At 33.9% G+C, this 19,667-nt stretch overlaps 1 protein-coding gene across 17 annotated transcripts in view; it reads right to left on the reverse strand.

The window, feature by feature from the left end:
* The window catches only part of PPFIA2 (PPFI scaffold protein A2), a 456,741-nt gene that overhangs the window by 309,240 nt on the left and 127,834 nt on the right, over positions 1–19,667 (reverse strand). For 2 of the 17 annotated variants that reach the window (XM_074325363.2, XM_074325360.2), the window contains exon 1: positions 7,869–8,262. The exons of 13 other annotated variants lie outside the window; for them this stretch is intronic. In XM_074325363.2, coding sequence (XP_074181464.1) covers positions 7,869–7,949 — 81 coding nt within the window. In that variant the 5' untranslated portion in view covers positions 7,950–8,262. Of the gene's footprint in view, positions 1–7,868; positions 8,265–19,667 lie in introns of those variants that run through there. 2 more of the 17 variants (XM_074325359.2, XM_074325361.2) reach the window with 2 other exon arrangements.

A 19,667-nucleotide genomic window follows, 5' to 3' on the forward strand; every position in this document is an offset into this window, starting at 1 on the left:
AGCTAATTTCACAAATGGGTGATTTTAAATTTGCATTTGTATGTGTATCAAACTTGATATAATAAAAGTCATAATAAAGATACAAACTAAACTGAAAAGTAAATTTAAAAAATATATTTTGAAAATACAAAAATGTAGTTATAAAAGAAATCATGTACAATTTCAAAAGAGTACTGAACATCAATGTTCTGAAAACTTACATTCTATAAGAACAAAAAAATTTATATAAAATTAACATCTTGAAAAGTTAAATATATTTTAATGGACTCCCTTATATATGAAATATTTAAAGTGAAGTATTAAAGTGGTGAATATGTTCTCTTAGCATTATGTTTTTCTAAATTTAGAATAACCGAAAATCATCATTTGTAGAATAAATTATGCTATTATTTTGAAAGTACATTAATCATTAAAACAACAATAGCTAATCTTGATTCAGTCCCATCTTTACTGGAAGAAAATATACATTATTTCATAAATAATCCTTTTAGCACTCGCAAAGACCTCATGACCTACTCTTACTCTTTTACAATACTCAAAGAAAGTGAAAATTCAGAAATAATTCCACTTGCTCATAGCTATGCCCTCGTTTTGAACCATTTTTTTAAATTCCAAAGTACACGCTCTTAACCATTATGCAATCTCATTGCTACCAATGGGTAACAGTGGAAAAATTAACTGTGAACTAGAATTAAAAGTGGATTTGGAAATAGAATTATTGAATTGACATGATCGAGTTATAATAAAACTATCGGTACGTTCCTTTAAAGTCAAAGCATTTTTGTCTGTCTACTGTCGAGAACTAAGTAATGTGTTACTGTGACTTGTGAATAATTTTCCTTGAGCTGACATTAAGATTTTTGAGTGCAGAAACCAGGTGTTTTGCTCCCCATTGTTAAAATCTGGCATAATGGGGATGCCCAAAAAGGTGTGTTGAATGATTTCACAAATTAATAAAAAGGTATTAATTTTAGGCAGCCTTCAATTTAAACATGAATTCATTCATTCAATCCAAAAGCACAGACAACTTCTATTTGACAGACACAAAGCTAGGCATCAATAGATAAATATAAGTAGTTACGTAAAATAAAATTTATGCTCTCCACGGGTTCGCAGACTAATGGTAAAGAGAGATAAGTGAAGAACTAAATGTAGTATAATAAATAGTACAATGGACATAACACTATTTACTTTATGAAAGTGTAAGGACAGGATTTAACTTTTATTAAGGTTCAGGGATGATATTCAGGAGGGTTTTGAAAGGGAATGTCAGCTTCCAAAATTCCTTTAGAAAGTAAAGCAAAAACACACATAGAGAGCCAGAAGCATCTAACCTGAATTATGTTCAGGGATGATATTCAAGGTGGGTGATAAGAAAAAAGCTTTCAAAATGTGTTTGCAAAATACATCCAGCTCACATACTCAAAATGATGGTAATTCTGGATACATCAACGTGTCCAAGTATTCCATGTTCCATCCCACTTGCCCCATACTCCTCATTCTTGGCCAAGGTCATTTCATACATTTCTATAGCTTTCCCTATCCTGTAAGCAGATGCCTCACACATTTATATTTACTACTCAGACTTTTCTCTTGAGAGCCAAACCTGGATTTCCAACTGTCTCCTCAATCTGTCCAAAGCTTAACTCAATATATTGTTTTCCAAAGCTGCTCCTGCATATTCCTCTCTCCCTCACTAAAAGCTTAGGAGGTAATCTTGCCTTTTTCTCTTTTGTTTCCTATATTCAGTAAGTTAATAAATTCTTTTGAATGTATGTCTTAATGACTTTTCTCTGATTGTTAACTGCTCTTAGCTCACATTGTTGCACCTCTATTGTGGTCTGCAGATCACACTGCTGCAACTGCTGTTTATTGCTCTCTCACTAACCACCAGGCACTGCAGTCAGTGCATGAAATACTTTATCTCGAGTTTCCTCAATTATTCCCCATTTCCAATCTCCCTCTCCTCCAGGCATTACCTGAAATATAGAGCTATTTTAGCTAGGTATAGGTGAATTAGGTGAAATGTATTTGTGGAACACAGCCAGGGGATCTTACAACTATTTATGTGTTCCTGTGGGGAGGTCATTCTAAATGAGAATATCAGCAATGCCTACATAATACAGAGCAAGACATTCTTCTATTCCATTTGTAATTCAATTCAATACATATTTAGTAATCATGGCTATGTGCCAGGCACTCTGCTTGAGGCTAGTGATTTAACAGTGAAAACAAGGACACAGAGCCCGTACTCAGAACACAGAGCCTAGCAGATTTCTATTAAGCAGAAACCTCTGCAGATGAGAGTTATGATTTCCTACATGGAGCCCCAGGGGCTATTCATTGATTTCTATGGTTAGCCACACTGATGTCAAGCTCATTCTTAAGTTAACAAAGGTGTATATTTAGGAAAGATTTCCCCCCTCAATTTCCCTTTTCTGTCTTTCAGTGCAATTCCAAGATATAAGTTTTTTGACAATTTGGTTACTATATAAATGTTTTTCCAACTAGAAGAATATTGTGTGAGTAAAGACAAAATAAGGAGGTATAACTAATTGAAAGCCTTAAGTTTAAAAACCTAATGAGTCTATAGTACAGTGTTTTGAAGTGGTAGAGCCAAATTTCTATAAACTTCTTAATAAACAGATCAGTGAGATTAGAAATTGTATAACTTGGAATTCTTTTGCTGTTATATTGAACCATCAACACTTTAGGTAGCAAACTATAGGGGAAAGAGCATAGACTTTTGGCTTCCATTACCCTGGATTCAGACAGAAACTACAATACCTACTCTCTGCATTACAAATGACTCTTTGGGTACCTTTTGTAGCATCAGTTTTTTTCATCTGAAAAGCAGGGAAATCATGCCAATTCATTGGGATATTTTTGGAAAGTTACTAAATTGTTGTCTCTGTTCTGGTCCTATCACCCAGCCAAGGCACAATCGAATATTCTAACTAAACAGAAAATACAAGCCTGTCAGTCCTTCCTTAAGTCCAGGATCTTCAATCTTGACTCCAAGATCCTGAGAGGATGACATTCAAATGTATTTTTGTATTCTGGAGTTTGCACATTTTATTTTCAGTCATTCCCTGTGTCCAGCTTACGCTCCAGTTATGCTAACCTCTGCCTTTCCCCGACACCAGTAAGTACCTTTGAATATTGCTTGTCCACCTGCTGACACACCTCCTCTGTTATCTCTCCCACTCATAACCATGACTGTGTACAACTGGACGACAGAGAAAAACCTCAATTCTTTCATTTATCTGGAGACCTCTGCGTATATGACTATGTAATCCTAAAGCCAAGGGGTCTGTCTTTCTTACCATTTCTGTAAGACTACTGTGACTTCATTTCTTTCTTCTTTTTTTTTCAAAGTATGTAACACGTGCCAAGCATTGTGTTAGATATTTCTAATACATTTTAAAATTATCAACACTAAGAAGTTACAATGTGCTCCAAATAATATAAAAGTAACAGTGGACTCCTAGTAGGATCAAAATGACAGAATAGTAAAAAGACTGGTTCTTTGCCAAACAGCCCTAACTACCTCAATCTCATTCAATCACAAAGATATGGCATCCCATACTAATTACCAGTAATATCTTTTGAGTGCAATTCTTCATGCAATTGAGATTTCCAGCTCGCCTATTAGTTTTCCATATATTTGAAGAGTTAATCCTATCTGCTAAATGGGAAAATATATACTAATCAAATTTTAAATTCCTCTTGATTCAATATGGAAAACTCCAAGTAATAAGGAACAGTAAAGAGATGTAAAGAAAAGAAAGTCTCAGAAAGGTTTTGTCTATCTGCCATAGAAGTATATTTTTAAAACAATAAAATTAAAGCTTTTTCTTGATTACTCAAGGAACTATTACCTATTTTGAAGAGTTCAACAGTGGTACACAAAGGCTTAGCATTAAACAAATTTACTTTTATATATCTTTATATATCTTTATGTATTTTTATATATTTTTATGTCTTTAGATATTTTCTTTAGTAATATATAGTTATACCTCACCAACTGCCTATATACTAAAAAGAAAAGATCATGTGTTGTTTACTGTGCTAAATATTCTTATTTTAATCATTTACCTTTCAAATATATGTCTCCAGTGTATTAAACAGAGATACTCAGTATCCATGGTCTAGGGATTGACAAAATCCTCGGGGATTAAAACAAAGCAAAAAAAGTGCTTTAACAGTGGCACAAACAGGCAAGGGATCTCAGAAAGGGCACTTAATAAAGCATGCAGACATGAAGTGAATGTGCAAAGGCTTCATGAGGGAGGTGGCACTTGAGACGAGTCTTTAAATAAAAACAATTTCCCAATGGGCAGTTTCAGTGAAGAGGCAAAGACAATAGAAGCACACAGACAACTTTCTGGGAAAGTGAAGTAAAGCAATACGTCAAAGGGCTTCTTATGCCAGTTAGGGAGATGGATTTTATCCTTTAAGGGATATATGAGATAGTTTAAACATGGAAATGGCAGAGAACTATGTTTTCATATTTGGGGATAAAGTGTCTTTCTCTTGTCTCCAGTGGGTGCCAGGAGGCAACAGTCCATTTTTACACATAGTCCTGGCAGTTAATGTTACTAATGCTAGGGTTAAATGGCAAAGAAATGTATTTTAAACTGAAATAATTCTTCTCTGGGTTCAATAGATGAAAGTGTTCTGTCAGAAATGAATTCCTTTGGTTTGAGGAAGTGGTTTGCAAACTCTTTTATTTTGCCTTTTGTTACTATTGTTGTCCATGAAAGCTTGCACAGAGCAAGGAAGTACAGAATAAGGAAACATTAAGGGCGTCAGAAGAGTGTGTTCCTCTTCCACACTGTCTCCAGCCACTACTGACAAACTCCCATGAAACCTCAGGGCTGTGCACACACAGTTTGAAAACCACCCAGTTAAGACAGTTCATCTCTAGGAAATGAGGGGCAGCGTGTTAGCCCTCAATACCTCTGGGAAGATTAACACAGTAAGTGATGATGAACCAATCTACAGGTTATGCAAAGCACATAAGTGGTTTATTTGCAAAAATAGAGCTATATGTAAAGTCATGTTGGGACATCATTTTGTGGACATAAAGTTAAGGAGAATTCACTGCATTCATATATACTATATTATATACCAGGGGTGCCAAAAATATGTATATACATGACTTGTATTTCATCTTTTATTATTGGTATATATTTAATATTACAATTTTAATGCAGTTTTTCCTTTCTTAAAATGTGCGTAAATTTTTTTGGCACCCTCTGTATAGCCATTTAATTTTATTTTAAAGTGAGTTTCCCATTTGTACATATTTGAGACCCATAAATGGACAGTTCTAATGCACATAGATATTATAATTAATCTTTTATTCTAATAGCATTTGATTTTAATTTTTGTCTATCAAAGGGCAGTCTAGGCAACTACACTATGGAACTTAATTTTGAGTGATAAGTAATTTACTAAATATATAGTACAAATTGGGTGTTGGCATTAACCAGGGTTTAGGTACCTCTGAATAGAAAAATGCTGACAGAAGTATATTCATAATAATATAGAAGAGAGATGGCACACATAAAGCAATTAATTTAAATTAAGTGTTAGATGGTCTATACAAAAACATCATTTGCATGTATGTGTGGAAGTAAAAATATATTTGACTAAATTAAAATGCAATGTAAAGAAAGTCTTGCAATTAAAATATCCTTCAGCTTCTTATTTGTTACCTTTTTACCTTTGAAATGATCAAGTCAAATACATACTAAATCTTACTTAAAATTTAAATACAATTTCAGCAAAAAATGACAAGATAGTTTGAACATTTATGAGAAGGTGAAACTGAAACAGTATTATTTATGCTAAGCTATCTTAAATGTTTTTGCCTGTGTTAACTCTAGTGCTAGAATAATTTTAAGAAAGTAAGCATTAAAGTCTCAACTCCTTGATGCAGAATCAGTTCATAAATGCATTTATGCCATTCCATAATGAGAACCACTTTTGAAAATTTAATCATTTGCACAAGATACATTTTTTTTGAGAAGTGTTATGTTACTTTTACAGCACCTCATTTCTTATAACAGTATTTCAACCAAAGAAAACACATTGCCTTAAAACAGGTTAAAGTATATAAATAAGAAAAGGGATCGTGTTTAATTCTGTACCTTTGAAAATAAAAGCAGAGTCAATTTTATAAACATTTACCTTCATGCTTTAAAACCATCTTTCTTTCTTCCTTCTCTTCCACCAAAAACAAACAATAGCAACGAAAAGTTAAACACATATTCTATTATAAATGTCAAGATCAAATATCATTTTATTAATTAAAAATGTAGGAAACAAAGTTCATATTCTATAGAAATTCAGCACTTCTACTTTATCTGAAATCCTAGAGTGTTTCCCCGAATTGTTATAACATCAATAACAACAACAAAAAAAAAATGAGTGGTTAAAAATCATTCAAATGTGTTTTCAAAGAAAATCATCTGCCAAGAAAGGTGTCAGCAAGACCTTCATGAAGGAGCCCATGTCATGACTGAGCATATGGAATTTACTGACCCTTAAACTTTAAGAGACTGAAGTAGAATACCTAATGTCAAAAGCTGCCCCAAAGAGCCAGCTACAGGATATTGTAAAGAGCGTTTATACCTCAGTGTACGGAGAAAAAAAAAAAAAAAGTAATAATTCTGTAGAACAGCCCTAGGGCACTTGCATTTTCAGTCACTGCCACAATACCCAGATCGCCACTGGGAAGCAAATATATTCTGTAATAGCACAGCCTTGCACTATCAGTAGACATCAGTGTAAAGCAGGAGAGGCAACAGGATTAAAAATAGAAGTACAAAATGGGGAAAGAGAAAGTAATTATATCTACTGCTTATAGTATGCAAAAGCAAGAGACTTTAATACACAAGATGTGCATTTATTCAGAGCCACCTTTTAAAAGAATTCAGACTACCTCTACTCTATTAATTCTCTGCGTCTATTATGGTTTTTTTCCCAGAACATTACAACTATGTAGCTAAAATAATTAAATGGCAGGATGTTTATGTTTCCATAATGTAAAATATACAGAGAGAAGAGGTTCATTTTCCCTTTTCATGTAATGATGACATGACTGAATAACAAAGTAAACCTTAGTACTGAAAAATGCAATTTGAGGATACAAATGAGGTAGAATCTGGTTTAGTTTAGACTGAACAATTTTCTAGATGGATGGCTGATTTATTTTCAGGCAGTTGAAATATATTTAGTAGGTAACAGCTTTGTAACTCACTGTTATATTTATGTTATAAATCATTTTGACTTTTGGATAACACAGAAAATCATCCATCTTACTGAGTTTCTACTTTTCCTCAAATTGAAAAGCATATTAAACTTGATACTTAAGCCTCCTGTATTATTGTTTGCTTATATATTGCACACATAAGAAATTAAATAATAGGAATTATGTTAAATTATGCATATGAAATACAAAACATTTTTCTAATCCCAGAGGACATAGTTTGCAAAGTTCCATAAAATGTCTTTTAATTCTACCCTCTCTGTGATATAAAAGGGAGTGACTCTATAATGTTTACCATATGATAGCCATAAACAAAAATATTAGGAGACATAGCTCATAAATTCTCAAGTATGATACTGTAGAAAAACTTGAAATTCCTATGAAAATTAAGTGTTCACTACTATTTTGCTTGAATTCACAGAGAAGGCCATTTTATTTCCATATTTAAAGCACAGATTAACATGCACATTATCCATTTCTTACATCCTTGTTAATACTTTGCAGTTTTCCTTTCCTTATAGTTCCCTTTATGAAAAGTTTGACTATATATTAACTTCTTAAGTAGTGAAGCCATTTAAAGCACACTTACTTGGAAAGTGTAAAACCGGATCCCATTAGGAGGATGCACTTTAGGGGAGCCAGAAACGGTGCTCGTATCGGAGAAAATCATTTCTGATCACAGAGACAATATAATCCACAAGGAGTTACAGATGCAGAGCAGAGAGCTTAGCGGACAGATAAATCCGTGCATGCATTGAGGGAGGCTGAAGGGTAAAATGCAATCTGCCCCATCCTTCATAGATACCCAGTAATAACATTTTGAACCTTTCTCCTACGTTTGAAATCTAAGATGAAAGGTCATCAGCCACCGACTTTCTGTGCAGTTAGTTCTTTAGAACATACAATGCTTTAAAAAAAAAAAAAAAAAAAATGTAATGCAGAGGGGAAAAAAAGCAAGAACCAACAATAAATGGAGCTTGTGCAGAATCTGGCAGTGCTGTGGACCTGCCCATCTGTTCTCAGTGATAATCACCCCCCTCCACCACAGTCTAGCAGAGTGATTATGCTAAATACCCTGGTTAACCAATAACATACAGTTTCATTTCAGGGAAGCGTACACAGTGTAATTTGAGGACCTCTTCTGACTAACCTAAAGCATGTTTAAAGCTGTATTTAGTAACAAATTATTTTTCTATCATTCTTATTTCTGTATGTTTCCAAATCTCTTTGTTACTCCCAGTATTTTCAACAAGATGTTCAATTTTTGTACAAAGCTCTTTCTTTGAAATTAAAGAATTCTTTACTTTCACTGAGGCACCAGGCATACAATTCAGTAAGGGTATATAATACTAGGAATATTATCAAATAAAATGCACTAAATATATCTACTTCTCTGAATTCCTAAAGAACAACCTGATATGAGAATAATCAGTATTCTATTTCCCCCATCTTAACTCAAAAATCATTAAGTTTCATAGTCAATGCCTAAAAAAGTACATTTAAAAACATCACAACTTTATCTGTCATATATAGAAAACAATAAAATACCTTTTAGATACGTAAAGATTTTTGACTCAAGATCCAAAATTATTAGTTGCAAACATCTAGGCTGCATTGCAAAGCATGTTATTTTTCTATGTGTTTTAAGAATTATTTAGTCTGTAGAAAAGATCATATTCAGATGATTCTACACTTTTTAGAGGTAAAAATAAATGTTCCATTTACACATGGTTCAGAGCTGGAGACTTCAGGAGGACAGAGGCAAAAATGAGCCAAAAGTATTTCTTTGTGAGTGTATCTAAAATGACACAGTAACACATAATCAAGAACCAGAAACCACCTGCTCTGAACCTGAAGTCTATAAAAGAAATATGATGGTGATGGGCTCTTAAAACTTAAATTATTCATTTGTACTTTTGATTCTCCAATGATGATTCAAATTTATATCAATGAGGGTAAAGCAGAAAAATGATTCTTAGTTCCTGAGATGGGACTCCTACATTCTGGTAAATTATGTGAGTAGGTAATTGTGTACTTAGCAAACTGGTATAAATAATAATAATAATAATAATAATAATAATAATAATAATAATAGAAAATAATTTTTAAATAAATCTTTAGTTTGGGGACAATATTAGATTTTTTAAAAAGTTGCAAAGATAATACAGAGAGTTCTCAAATATCCCTCAACCGGTTTCCCAAACTGTTAACATCTTACATTACTGTGGTATAGTTTTCAAAACTAAGAAACTGATATCAGTGCATTATTCTTAACTAAGCTCTAGACTTGGATTTCACTAGTCGTTCCATTAATGCCCCCTTTCTGTTGTAGGTCCCCATCCAGTGTACCACATTTATTAGCTTTCATGTGTCCCCAGTTTCCTCCAGTCTGTAACAGCTTCTCAGCTTTACCTTGTTTTTTGTTGTTTTTTTAATTTAATTTTATTTATTTATTTATTTATGATCTTGACAGTTTTTAGAAGACTATCAAGAAATACTGGCCAAAAAATCTGAAAACATTTATCCATAAAGATATATGTACCCCTATGTTCATTGCAGCTTTATTTACAGTGACCAAGACATGGAAACAACGAAAATGTCCTTTGACAGATGATCAGATAAAGAAGATATGGTATATATACATGATAGAATACTACTCTGCCATAAGAAAAGATGAAATAATGTCATTTGCGACAACATGGATGGATGTTGAGATTATTATGCTCAGCAAAACAGCCAGACAGAAAAAAATTCAAGAACCATATGACTTTACTCATATGTGGGATATAAAACTGAAAGCAACAAAGGAACAAGACAAACAAACAAAAACTCATAGACATAGACAACAGTTTAGTGGTTACCAGAGGGTAAGATGGTAGTGGGGATGGCAGAAGAGGGTAAAGGGGTTCAAATATATGGTGATGGAAGGAGAACTGACTCTGGGTGGTGAATACACAATGCAATATATAGATGATGTATTATGGAAATGTACACTTGAAACAGATGTATTAGGTTGGTGCAAAAGTAATTGCAGTTTTTGCAATTACTTCTAACCTTTTAAATTGCAGCTACTTTTGCACCAACTTAATAATTTTACTAATGCCACCCCAATAAATTTAATAATAAAAAAAGCACTAGCCAAGCCAAGTTTTCTATAGGGTATCCCCTGCTCTGATGCTTCTGTGTATATTAGTTTTGTTTAATGTTTTCCTCATAATTAGACTAGGGCTATGGGTTTGGGCGAAGAATACCACAGAGATGAAGTGTCCTTCTCATCACATCATATCATTAGGTACCTGATATCCACATGTCACTGGTGATGTTAACCTTCATCACGTGGGGTAGGTAGTATTTGCCATGTTGTCCTATGGCAAAGTTACTATTTTTCCATTTCCATACTCTATTTAGAAGTTAATCACTAAGCCTAGTGCACCATTAAAGAGGTGATAGGGAGGGTGAAATTAAGCTTTTCCTCCTGGAGGTGGGTAGTAACTACATGTATGTTAAATGGAATTTTTCTGTACAGAAGATTTGCCTCTTCTCTGATTACTTTTTCATTTATTTCGGTTATTTTTCATTTATATCAGTATGGGCTCAGGTAGATTTATTTTAAACTTTGGGTGATCATTCAATTTATTTTGATGCTCAAATTGTCCCAGCTTTGGCCACAAAGAGGTCCTTCAGGTTGACCCCCATTTCCCTTTGACCAGCTCCAATCGTTTTGTTTTTTGAGCAAACAAATGATTTTTTTAACTGTGTTTTTCTTTCTCCTGTATAAATCACCTATTTGCTAAAACTATTAGTCTCCTTAACTATATCTTTAATTATCATTACAAGTTAACCTGAAAAATTGTTTCATTTTTTCATAAGTATTTAAGCAGCTATATTACTTTATTTTTTATCCAGTCTAATTTCTTAGCCCATATAGGTTTCATTCCAATGATTCTCAAATAAAATAAGTAAATAAACATACCAGCTGTGGTAATCAGTGGTATATGTGAGACATTCTGCTATTCGCACTTGAAGATATTTGTTGGGACCATATTTCCTCCTGTGTTTAGTGAGGCCCCACAACGTGTGCTCCCCAAAGAGCTGTGAGCGGAAATTACATCTCCAAAACAAATGTAAAGCTTCTTGAAAATCCGGGTTTTAAACGAAAAAATGTGTTTGCCAAATAGATTATTATGGTGTAAATATAACACCGATGTACTTTTATGCTTACCTGTACATTGGTTCTAACGTAATTTAGACCAGACGACTCATTAGATTTCTCACTATTATTGTACAGGAGCCAATAAACTATTTTTCTGGTATATTACATAATCCTGGTATAATCTCCTATTTGCTGAATTTGTATCAATCCGCAAACTATTTTAGCTAGGAATTCTGAAGCTTTAGGGCCAATAAGAACATGTGTTTTCCATTTCTCTTATGTGGGAGGGGAAGAAGTCATCAGGAATTAATGTTAAAAGAGGCAAGAAAAAGAAACAGTATATAATTAATATAAATAGTGTGCTTTATTTTAAATGTTGTTAAAAATTGCCAAAATATACACGCGTCTCCAAACTTTTTTTTTCTATGTAGGCAATTTATGATAATGACATTATTTCAGTTTTCTGAAGACCTACTATTTGGAGACAACTCAACTTTCTCTCTCTGCCTGACATAGAGAAGGTCGTGTCCAGGTCTGAAAGTTGCTGAGGATATAAAATCCTGCCTGTCCATTACAGTTGTAGAGAGCTGGTACTATTGCCAGGCCCTGGAGGCGTAATTATAAAAGATACAGTCTCTGTCCTCAAGAAACTTTAAATTTGGTGGAAGAGACATCAACTAATAAGAGGTAGATAACTAGTAAGACAAATGCAATGCAATTTAATGAATGCTAATGACTAACTTAACCTGGGCCTTCTCTGTCTTGGTTTCTTCATCCCTTTTGGCATTGGTGCAGGTGAGTAGTGTAACAGCCTTGCCCTGGCTACTGGAAGAGCTGTTCCTTTAACAGCGAACATTTGATTTGTTTGTCCTGGATGTGGGATGACTCGTCCTAGATGTGCTTTTTCACATATAAACATTTTCTCAAGTGAAATTAGTAAAGAAACTTAATCTAGTCAACACCCTATTTCTATGAAATCAAGTAAAATTAAAACATTCTTCTCTCAAAAAAATACAGTGGTATTTCGGTTTTCTAACATAATCCACGAGCTCTGAAATATTCTAAAACAGCCAGCAGCTAGGCCTCAGGATTTTGCACTCAGGGGAAGCCGTGTGACATATTCGACTTCTGAGTCGTGTTCAAAAACCAAAGCATTTACTTCCGGTTTACAGCACTCATAAACCAAAATGTTCGTCAACAAAGAGGTTCGAAAACTGAAGTACTACTGTATATGAAAGATAGAATCATAATTCCATACTTCTGTTTAGTACATTTATTTTTTCAAATAGCTTTCTCCAAGATTATTTTGGCTTGTCAAGAAACTTCATTTTTCGTTCGATTGTTTTTGATTTATGCTAAGACTACTTTAAGTATTAACTTGAAAGTGAAAGTATATAGTGCAATATTACTATGTGAAACAAAATTTAATATGCGCATGGTAGCATATCTTTTTTTGGTGAAAGATATATCTTGAGAGATTTTTGGGAATAGTCAGTTAATGTCTACCACTCGGAGAGTAAATAATATGTCCACTTAAATTGCTACGTATAGACTACCCCAAAAAACCTCTCAAGCTATATCTTTTACCAAAAAAAATAAATTAAGACTATGATCTCTAGAAAGTTTGACACCAGGCATCTCAACCACTTGAATTTTTACAGAAATAAATTGAAAATGAAAAAGTAAAATGGTAACTAAATTGCACGTTCTTAAAAATGTATATAATAAAGTCCTGAAATCAGACACTTATTTTTAATAGACAAACAGAGAAGATTTCTAGAAGTCAACTAATACATCCTTCTGCCTCTGGAAATAATTACTCTTTAGCCTTCTGAAATGGATGTTATCAGCTTGGTTTTTATAAAAAGTTCAAAAAATATCTTAGAGCCTACCATTTCATATCCTGTCAGGAGGATTTGGCTCAAATCCATCACTTCAATGTAATTTTTTAATCAAATAACTGCAGATATTCTGCTTCAAGACAAGGAACTCTATATAACTTTTCTTTCATTCATTTATGGATATTGGGCAAAAAGCTCAAAAATTTGATAGAATGACAAGAATTTGAGGAGTTAAAGGAATACACTGAAAAGAAAATGTCATACTGGACAAAGAGTGGGAGAGTGAGAGCAAGAGCAAGAGTGAGAGACAGAGAGAGAGAAAGAGAAAAAGACAGAGGCAGAGGGGAGAAGAGGAGGAAGAGGAAGGGAAGGGAGAGATATCACTACAATTTACACCATATTACACCATAGCACTGTAGGATAACCAAGATTATTATAGCTAAGCATTCAGTTAGAAGCCATGCCAGATGGAGTGAAATTTGCAGCCCAGATGGGCAATATATCCTAGTTAATCCATATGAATGGTAATGGAAGCTAGTTAAGAATATATTTCCAGCTAGATTATCTATCTATCTACTTATCTCTCAGTCTATCATATCTATTTATCTATCTATGGATGTATCTATGTATCTATCAATGTATCTATCTATCTATCTATCTATCTATCTATCTATCTATCTATCATCTATCTATCTATATTTATTCACATCTATCTATTTCCGTATCCTTATCCTTGTATCACAAGTTCTACAAAATGCAGCAAAGATGACCCTACATATATAGCAAAAACACTATTTACTTTTATATCCTGTTTCTGTGTCTCCTACTTCCTGACTGTCACAGCTGATCTATACAAGTTTGTAGGGTTCATTCATTCATTCATTCACTCACTCATTTATTCAAAAAATCTTTATTGAGAAATGCTGCTGTGCCGGACACTTTTAACAGAAATGAAGGGCAGGTGAACCAAGTGGAAACATTCCATTTTGTAGTAAGCCAATAAGAATCTCCATCCAATAGGTGTAATCAATCCTAGCAGTGAGATCTTCCATTGGACGATCCAAACAAACAGAAAAACAAAACAAAACAAACTAAAAAACTTCTGCCTTAAAGACATTCTTCCAAGTTCAAGTGCTTTCTTTAGTTAACAAACCATTCATTGAGGATGTCCCAAATAAATCAAGATAATATACAAAAAAAAAGAAAGAAAATAAATTGAAATTTACAAGCTTCCATTTATAACAAGAAAAAATGTTCAATTTTACTTTAATCCACATGACCATAACGTGCGTATTTTATACATAATCTGCATGTTTGTAGATTTAGGCATGCATGTAGATGTGTTTATATGTGTATAGGTATGTGCATGTGTATTATACACATATACATACCAACATGAATGTATGTTTGTGTTCACACATGTATATACATATACATACATGCCTACATACTTGTATATATTATCTTTAGAACTGAAACTAGAAAATTTTACAGTGGCATCTTATTTCTATATTCCTTCTTTTCTTTTACTTCAGTTTTTCTTTGCTGAAAGCACATTTCCCACAAATGTTTACATGTATTATGATTGTCCATGAACACCTTTATGTAAATTACAAATATTGTATGAATTTCAGGATTGAATTTTGTTTTGTTTTGTCATTGAACAGAAAAATATTCATTGATTAGCACTTTATAATTCTACAACTCATTAATTTCATTATATTTTGTTAAGTTTATCGCATGCTCTGCAATAAATGCCATCAACTTGGTTTTACAAAAAAAGATATTAAAGTTCTATGACAGGATATTATTTCCTCACTCTGAATACCACTCTGAATACCGGATGCCCACGTAGTTCAAGTCTTTATAACAATACCTGAAAGGGTTGCTGAGCTCTGACTTATGCAAAATAAAAAGAGTTAGTGGAGAAAGAGTTAGTGGAGTTAGTGGTCCATTCTATGGCATGAGAACTACATACAGAATATTATATGTCGAACTTAAACTTGGATATGCCCTACATGTTCTATTGTACACTATTGTACAGTATCAGTTTGATGTTAAGTTTCACTTTTTTGAAGAAATTGGTGAAATCCCTAGCCATTTGTGACCAAATAAAATATTTCTACTCTGGGTAAGTCTATATTCTTTAATTTATTTACTGTCCAGTTTCCATATGTGTTCTCTGACACTGTGCACCAGAATTACTGTACCAGGACACAATTCTCAGTTGCTAATACAGAATTTGGATTTTCTTGTTTTAATCAGAAAGCATAATTTCTAGCTCAAGTTTAAGGTAAAATATGCTTCCTTAGTGTGTAAAAGTTATTCCTTATATGAAACTTCTTGTCTATCACTAACAAGGACCAGTACAATGCATGGTATAGAGTAGGCATCCAGTACATATTTGGCAAATGCTTGAAACATCTTTCTCTGGCTGTTTTGCTTCTCTCTTTGCGTGGATTGTATTTTAATATTAATTATCTCATTTTGACTTGCTGACTACTCCTGAGAATTTGAAAATGCTTATTATTATTCCCAGATCCTTACAGTTAACATGTGGAATATTTAACATTCAAATTTTGGGGCTCAGTACATAATAGGCAAGTTTTGAATGAATGAATGAATGAATGAATAAAAATAGGTGAACAAATCTAGATAGTCTAACTACCACTCATATTACTTTATTAAATATTACTTAAGTGGTTTAGCAAATAGATTAAAAAATAAATTAAAAAAAAACAAAAAACAACCAGATTGCAGACTTACATGCATCCTCTTACCCAAATGCACACACAGATAAACTCATCTCCATGCACATATTCACAGAGCATTGGAAGAAATATCACATTAAAGGAAAAAAAATGCATGTTCCAAGAAAAATAGCCCATATTCTAATGCTTTTAATCTAGTTTATTTTAATCTTAACACTTTGTTTTTATCATTCCAGAAGAAATAGATTTAACTGATAGGATGCGAGGAAAAGAATCATGATGGTAACCAATTCTACATGAGGGTTTTTAGTATATCATGGCTAGCTTGAAACAATAGAACAATTTAAAAAACATGAATTTATATGTACCATTTTTCCCAAAAATAAGACCTAGCCGGACCATCAGCTCTAATGCGTCTTTTGGAGCAAAAATTAATATAAGACCCAGTCTTATTTTAGTATAAGACCGGCTCTTATATTATTTTAATATAATATAAGACTGGGTCTTATATTAATTGTTGCTCCAAAAGACGCATTAGAGCTAATGGTCCGGCTAGGTCTTATTTTCAGGGAAACACGGTATGAACACTCCATTCATAGTCCTATTTTTAAGATTAGAAAGATGGCAAGATTACAGGAACAAGGGCAATATTAGACAAAACTGTGGAGTAAACTAAAGCGATCTTTAGACTATCTTATTTCTTACTTTACAAAATCTCTACTGCCACAGTTGCCATGGTAGCAAGTACATTATTTTCTCCTCAATTTTACTTTTTCCCAGAATGTTCTTTGAAAGACAAAGCCAATCACTATTCTGTTTTATTTTTTATTAAGAGCAAGAACAATGGCTCAATAGTTCCCATTTATTGAATGATATTATATGGCAGCTTAGGGTTGCCTTTTACAAAGCCCTCTAAAGAAGGTATTTATTCCCCCAGTTAAATATAAGGAAATTGAGTCTTAGAATAAGTATAACTTGTCTAAGATCACATAACTGATAAGTGGAAAAATCTCATCATTTGAAATTAGGTCTACCTGATTACAAACCCACACTATAAATCAAAATTACATTTTGGCACTGCTTTATCTGCCACTGATTTTAATTCAGTACAGAATATAAAGGGATTAATAAATGCGTGATTGATCAATTGATTTCATACATCAAAACATTTTTAGGTGACTGGCTATTTTATCAAATATGTATTTTTATTTTATGGACATATTCAGATTTTCCTGGTGTATCAGATGTGGGCTGTGGAAGACAGAAAGGAACACAGAATAACTGAAAGGTCTTTGGTCAAAGCAGTTGCTCAACTTTTTGGCCTGAGCAGTGGAAGGATGAAATTGCTACCTAATGAGATGGGAGAAGGCTGTGAGAGAAGCAGGTTTGGGAAACATTCAGTTGCTCAGTTTTGTACATGTTGAGTTTGAGGTTTCCATTAGTCACCTAAATATTGATGTCACATTGGCAGTTGAATATATAAATCTGGAGACCGCATTGGCATTACAGACTGGAAAAAAGAAAAAAAAAGGAATGAAGTCATCAGGAAGTAAATGCAAATAGAGAAGACATCCAAGTCCAAGCCATAGTACACATAGTACACATAGTACATAAGAGTCCTGGGAGACCAGCAAAAGAGAATGAGTAGGAACAATCAGTGAAGTAGGTGCAAGACCGAGAGATCAATGTGTCCTGCAATTCCAGGGATTAATATAAAGTAAGTAGGCGAGAGTGATCATCTGTATCAAATGCTGCCAAGAGATCAAAAGATGAGAACTGAGACCGGGCCACTGGATTTAGCAATGTAAAAGTAGGCTTCAGTTTGGGAGGAAAACCTCCCAAAGTAAGTTTATGATAAAATGGAAGGACAGAAATTGGAAATAGTGTGCCTAAAGCATACTGGTGCGAAGGGAGCCAAAGGAATGTGACAGTGGCTGGCAAGGAAAAGAGGGAGAGAAATTACAAGTTTCTATGCTGAGGAAAAGGCTCTAGTGGAAGGTGACAAACTGATGACGTAGGATGGAAAGAGGCAAATTTCTGAAGTGATGTCCTTCAGTGGGTGAAAGGAGATAGAATCCATGAGAGAAGAGATTGGCTTTAGAGGAAGAGGATACCATGTTCTGTAACACGTGGAAAGGCGGAGCCTGTGAGCTCCATGCTGGTAATTGTGGTGGTGGAAGTTTGTGCCAGACTTCATGGTCTATTGGGTCTTCTATTCTCTTGCTAATACCCTCAGCGTATTTTCCTAATTTATTTTTTTGCCTCATTCAGTAAAAACTCTATTAACCTAATTGTCCAGCTTCTCTGCTACAACGTGAATTGCCGTGTCCCATTGGAGCACATCAGACAACAAATACACTGACACACTTGCCATCGTCAACCCCAATAGTGCCCTCTACACTGCCTGGCCTCTCATTATCTCCCATTTTCCTTTCACAACAGCTTAATAAATCTTTCTCCTGTCTTTTTACACCCCTTCTCCACTGCTGGCTCACCTCCTCTCCACAGATTAACAGTTCATACTTTTACACTGAAAATCTTTTTCTTACAAACTTACATGTGTTTGTCCCTATCCTTACCTCTTTTTCTCTCATCTCAAAGTCTGAGACTGATACTTCCATGTGAATTTTGTCACAAGGAAAAAAGAGAAGCTTCCTGGCAAATTTAAATCAACATGAAGATCTTATGCACCATCAGCAATGATTTGCCATCTCTTTCTGGGACCGTCTCTTTTATGGGTTTTCCTTGATTGTTCCTTTAAATCATTCACATATCCATTCTCCTAACACAGGTTGCTAAAGAATATCTCCTAACATTATTTAAAATCCCAGATGGTTAGAGAAATAGAAGACCCTGGAAATCATCTACCGCAGTAGACTCTTCTGCACATTAGAATCTTCTGGAGTGCTTTAAAAAACACCAATGTTTAGCCCTCACCTCTAATAATTGTGGTTTAATTAGTTTAAGGATGTCAAATTGGTATTTTTTCTAAATCTCCTCAGGCGTTTTTCAATGTGCAAACAGGATTACAGGATCACTGATGTAGTGCAATTCTTTTATTTTATAGTCAGACTGAACATAAGAGAGATGAAAAGTTCTGCTCTTCTTGGTCATACCATAAATCGTTCTGAGCTAACTAGGGTGGAGCTTCCTAAGCAGTGTGTTGTAAATAGGTTATAGGTGCTGAAACACTAGTCTCAGCTTCAGAGAGACTCATTAAATCCTGGGACTTCCAGAACTCCAGAGGTACTAAATTCCATGCTTGAGCATCCTCCTCCGTCTACATTAGTGTGATGTACAAATGTCGTGATTTTCTATTTGTGCCATAACGTGAACAAGATTGAGAAACACTGATCTGGTGTACCCTTATCCTTAAAAACCACTGGATAATATTTCCTCTTTGAGAAGTCTATTTTTTTCTCCCTTTCTCCTTTAATTCTATTTTTTATGTTGACCCTTATTTTAAGTCCAGGTCATGTGACTTGATTTATTAATGTATTCTTCAGTTTAATTACTAAATAAGGAATAAAAAGTTTAAACACCGCTTAGACAGGGAATGACCTCAGCGAAACTTTATTTTGAACATATTGACAGTGAATTATTAAAAATATCCTGGGTTCCAACCTCTTCGGTGGAAATGTAGACACCTAAATGATGATTGTCAAGTCAACAGTTTTGCAGCT

The sequence above is a fragment of the Rhinolophus sinicus genome, chromosome 1 (genome assembly GCF_057876585.1).
Source record: "Rhinolophus sinicus isolate RSI-liver-muscle chromosome 1, RSI-T2T, whole genome shotgun sequence".
NCBI classification, from domain to species: domain Eukaryota; kingdom Metazoa; phylum Chordata; class Mammalia; order Chiroptera; family Rhinolophidae; genus Rhinolophus; species Rhinolophus sinicus.